We start from the raw sequence: 5,000 nt of genomic DNA, 5'->3' as shown, positions 1-5,000 counted from the left end.
CTTTATCACCAGAATAGTACAACTCATTATTATTGCAGGGGTTTTCATGAATGTGATTTATGTTGACTGTCTCCCTCATTATTATATTTTATCCATCAGTTTTCTTCATATTTAAACACTTTGTTATCATCTGGACATTTATTATCCACTAAGAAATAGGAAGTGGTCAAACCATTTAGCTCCCCAATTAAAAGTCTACAAGGATCATGTAATTTAGCTCTTAATGCCTCAAAACAACAATCACTTTTAGATAATAAATAATAATATTATTGAAAAAAACCTGTTTTTGTTTAGGTCTTTTTACCAGACGTATGACTCTATCATTTCACAAGATGAGCTTCAGCCAAGTTAGCCATTTTGTTGATCTTTTAAAGACTTACATACAAGATGACACTGCAAGTGGTGATGTTGACCTGGAATTGGATAGCAATATGGATGTCAGCATGCAGAGTTTGGACAATGGACAGGACCAAAGTGTTACTACGAAGACCAGGTTACTTCTTGCGTTATAAATTGCGTTCTTGCTGCGTTATGGGGTGCAATGATTTTTAACAGCCTGACCCTCCATTCAATAGAATCCATATTATGTAGAGCTCTGGCTTTAGTAAGTATTGGGGTTGGTTTTTTTTAGCAAAGAAGGAACATTAGGAACAAAACTTGCAAACCTTTCTTTGTTGTGAAATCGTAAAGGGAACACTTGTTCTGCTTGCAATTAGGGATGCCAGCATCATCATTGCAGTAGTGACTTTTTCCTCCCACCAATGTGGCCCAGGCTGGATTGCCAGACTTGCAGTTGTCATATGTGGGTGGAGTTTGTTGGTTCTCTACTCTGCTACGAGAGGTTTTTCTCAGGGTGCTACGTTTTTCCCCTCTCCTCTAAAACCAATATGATTTGATATCAGTTGATTTGATCCCTAGTGCTAAAAAGTAATACAGTTAACACTCAAATAAAAGTTTATTATTATTATTATTATTATTATTATTATTATTATTATTATTATTATTATTATGATGCCAGTGCCAGTGAGGGTACTCTAATTCTTGGTTTTAAAATTTTTCAAACCCGTTCATTTTGTATTTTTCTTTGTCTATGAAATATTCATTATCATCATCTGATACAATGGAGATTAAAGTTGAACTGGTTTAGAACAGTTTGAACCAGGAAAAATTTGAACCACAACAGATATCCCAAGCTGGGAACTGAACTTTATGACCGAAAGATTTGATAGGCGAGTTTCTGTTGAATTGCTTTACAGCATTTCTCAAGACTTTACTAGAATCCGAACGTGCCCGTGCAAAGTTCCAGAGGGGTTACTTTTCTCAATGATGATGGTCTTAGAGCGACAAGCAATGAGGAGAAGGAGGTAGATGAGAGCAGTGGGTTGAGGTTCCTGGTTTGAAGGCTCAGGATAGGAGAAAAGTGAATAGAGAGGTGAAGCTTGTAGAAGGGCTGATTGATGCATAATCTTGTGAGTAAATGGATTTTGTAAACTGGCTTGTATGTTGTATGTAGTGACGGACAGGTTGGGGCTTAATTGGGGGAAGAAGAAAGATACCAAGTTTGAGAAGAAGAAACCCAGGTCCAAACTAAGAAGGATTGAGAAGAGTATTGTGGAATGGCGGCAGGATTTAGCAAGGGTTGAGGAGATGGGAGTTTCTGCCAGCAATTTGAAAGGGACAACGTGTGGCTTACTGTTTATATCAATGTTTAATTCAGGTGTGCCCTGATTGGCTAATTTTTGACAGCTTGCTCAGCATGATATCAGGAGGCGGCATTCAAAATTCAGAGGGACGCATGCAGGCTCTCCTTCTCTTCCACCGCAGAGAGCATTCTTGCAGGCTATTGGTAATGTAGTGGATAGATTATCGGAAGGCCTATAAAATGATGGAAAGATGGGTGACAATGTGAAGGGTTTGTTTTGTGGTAGTGTAAGCGATTGGAAAACAGTTATGTACTGTGTTGATGTCAAATAGGGAAGTGGGCTGAAAAGGGGATTAAATGTTGAATATTCCAGGGGGTCTGCTTGTCTCCACTGTCGTTTCTTCTCGTGATGATCCCTCTCACCATGTTGTTGAAAAGGGAGAACATCTGGTACAAGCTTGGGAAGGATTAGAGGTTGATCAACCATTTGTTGTTTATGGATGGACGATTTGAAGCAGCATGGTAAGTCTGCAGAGGAGCTGGAGACTTTGATCAATGTTGTGTGAGTCTTTTCATGGAGCACAGGGATGGAGTTTGGGCTGGACAAGTGTGAGGTGTTGGTGTTGAAGCAGGGGGTGAAGGTTTGTTGTGAAGGAATTGTGTCAATGGATGGTCATGGGATGGGTGAGCTTGACGAGAATGGTTATAAGTACTTGGGTGCGTTGGAGGGTGCAGATCTTATGCAGAAGCAGATGAGGGAGAAAGTCAAGCAGGAGTATTTGAGGAGGGTGAAACTGGTGGTGAGGCCGACATTGTACAGTGGAAATTTGGTTCAGGTGATAAATGCATGGGCTATAGGTGTGGTGGGGTACAGTGCAGACATTTTGGAATGGAGTGATCAGGAACTGAGGGCGATGGATGTGAAGACAAGGAAGAGGTTGGCAATGTTTGTTAATGATGTTTGGAGCATTCCACAAGAAAGGGAGTGTAGTGAGGTTGTGCATGAAGAGATAGGATGGTGGGAGGGGATTGATCAGTGTGCATGCTTGTGTGAGGGACTTGGTCTGTTTGGATATATCAAGGCCAGTGACGACTGGATGTTGAAGGTTTTTGGAGAGACAATGCAGGTGAGAGAAACAAAGAACAAGTTCAAGAAGTGGGTAGAGAAAGCAAGGAAGGGAGAAGTGGTTGCATGGGAAGGTTATGAGGGATATCAGTGAAGTGGATGATGAGAGGTCGTGCCCAGTGAACTGGTTATTTATTTAATGTCAGTAGTTTCTTCAGCTATGAGGATGGTATCAATGGAAGCCGATGGTGTGCCCTTTAACTGCCCCCTTCCCTCCTTCTGTTAGTGCCCATTTTATGGTTATTGAAAGCTATAGCAGCTACACAGATCAGAGGAAAGTTGAAACAAGCATTGAAGTCACTGAGGATCAAATTGGGGACCTCTTGCTCCAAAAGCCACACACTAAACCAACTGAGAGTTAAATAAAGCCCAATCATTTTCTTTTTTTCCTTGTCACGAAAGTTTTGGGATTCTTTCCTAATAGGAAGCCATTCCTTGAGGGTGCTGTTTCAAATAAGCAAGCTGAGTTCTTTTTGACAAAACAGGTAATTATTAAAAAAAGATTTATGGTCAACTCTAGTATTAAAGTGTGTCATTCTAGTGGCAGCTTTTTGTTATTTTGTTGTTCTTTTAACGCATGATGTTAGACTATGACTTTTGTTATAATTAAGTACTGTATTACCTGGTTTACTGAATAACTACATAATAAAATCACAGTAATAAGCAAGCAGCCCTCATTTCTTGCTTTACTTTTGATCTTTGAATGATTTGATTTTTTCATGAAACAATGTTTCAAACACACCACATGTTTTCTTAGGTGTCACTGATTCAGTCTGCTGAAGAAAAAGCTCTTCCTCCCCCTGAATTACAGTCAAGAATCAACAGCATTTTAACTTCTTCTCCCTACATTGCAGAAGCTGTATGTATGATTTGAAAATACTCAGTTAATACATTCTATATACAAGGCTAAAAGTTAAAAAAAATTAAAATATTCAAACCAAACGTTTTCGGCTGTTTGCCATCATCAACCCTGATGATGGCAAACAGCCGAAAACGTTTGGTTTGAATATTTTAATTTTTTAACTATTAGCCTTGTATATAGAATATATTTTACTAAGCGAACATTATGGACACTCAGTTAATGTTTACACAATGTGAGTTAATCCATTCACCCCCAAAGCGGCTGCCATTTGACAGGTAAAATTGTCTCAGACTGGCGTTTGACAGAGTGAAATCTGTAAGTCTCATTCTTCCCTTCTTTAGGGTGCAGGGATGGCGCAGTGGTGAGAGCACTCACCTCCCACCAATGTGGCCTGGGTTCGATTCCCAGACTCTGCGTCATATGTGGGTTGAGTTTGTTGGTTCTCTACTCTGCACCGAGAGGTTTTTCTCTGAGTACTCTGGTTTTCCCCTCTCCTCCACAACCAACATTTGAATTGATTTGAGCTAATTTTACAGTGTCCCCAATTAGTGCTCTAGTGCTAGAGTGACTAGACACTTAAGGAAAGTTCCTTTCCTCTCTTTTCACTCTTCTTGTGAATTTAGGCGAATTATTATGATAAAAGGAGCATGTTCAAATAGTTTTAAAAAAGGTTTTTAAACTCACTGTTATGGAGCGGGTTGTTGCAGTGGTGGATCGAACACACTAATGCCTTGGAACCACCAGTGTGCCCTGGGATAGATTCCCCCACTCAGTGCCTCGTTTGAGTTAGAGCTGTCTATACTTTTTCCCCTCAAACGTTTCCTCTGGGCTCTCTGGTTTCCTTTGCCATCCAAAACCAACTTGATTTTTGATTTGTAATCTCCCCCTTATTATTATTAGTCTAAGAGCACCTCTTATAATTTTTCCCTACTTCTTGAGTGGTCTATCGGCTTCCATGGATACCAGTTTCGTAACTGAAGGAACTACCGATGTTAGATAAAATGACTTTACGTTTTCCACTGGGTCACAGTGCCTTTCAAATTCTAACAGATTGCTTTAATTTACTTGGCAGCATTATGTGAGCTTTCTCAACTGTTTGAGAACAATGGAATTCAAGGAGGCACTGGACAGCCTGTATCATTACTTTGAGCAACAACAATCATGGCAAGGAGAATCTGCAGCAAATAAAATAGTTGGTGATTCAGAAGAAACAGAGGCTGAGCGCTGTCACAGATTCCGCTATGCTGCTTTAATTCTTGCAGCTCTTCACTGTAGATTTGGTCACAGGTGTGTATTTTTGCACACCTTTAACCGTTAAGTTAAAACAATAAATCACACATCCACACTACCTACATTTAGCAAAGGCTATT

At 39.9% G+C, this 5,000-nt stretch overlaps 1 protein-coding gene across 1 annotated transcript in view; it reads left to right on the top strand.

Moving 5' to 3' along the window:
• The window catches only part of LOC138030260 (anaphase-promoting complex subunit 5-like), a 33,693-nt gene that overhangs the window by 8,320 nt on the left and 20,373 nt on the right, over positions 1-5,000 (top strand). The window contains exons 4-7 of the mRNA XM_068878163.1: positions 295-493; positions 3,193-3,253; positions 3,526-3,627; positions 4,703-4,917. Coding sequence (XP_068734264.1) covers positions 295-493; positions 3,193-3,253; positions 3,526-3,627; positions 4,703-4,917 — 577 coding nt within the window. The remainder of the gene's footprint in view (positions 1-294; positions 494-3,192; positions 3,254-3,525; positions 3,628-4,702; positions 4,918-5,000) is intronic.

Source organism: Montipora capricornis, chromosome 2, assembly GCF_036669925.1.
Source record: "Montipora capricornis isolate CH-2021 chromosome 2, ASM3666992v2, whole genome shotgun sequence".
In the NCBI taxonomy this organism is placed as follows: Eukaryota; Metazoa; Cnidaria; class Anthozoa; order Scleractinia; family Acroporidae; genus Montipora; species Montipora capricornis.
The sequence above is the reverse complement of the archived record's forward strand: the minus strand, read 5'-3'. Positions and strand labels throughout refer to the sequence as shown.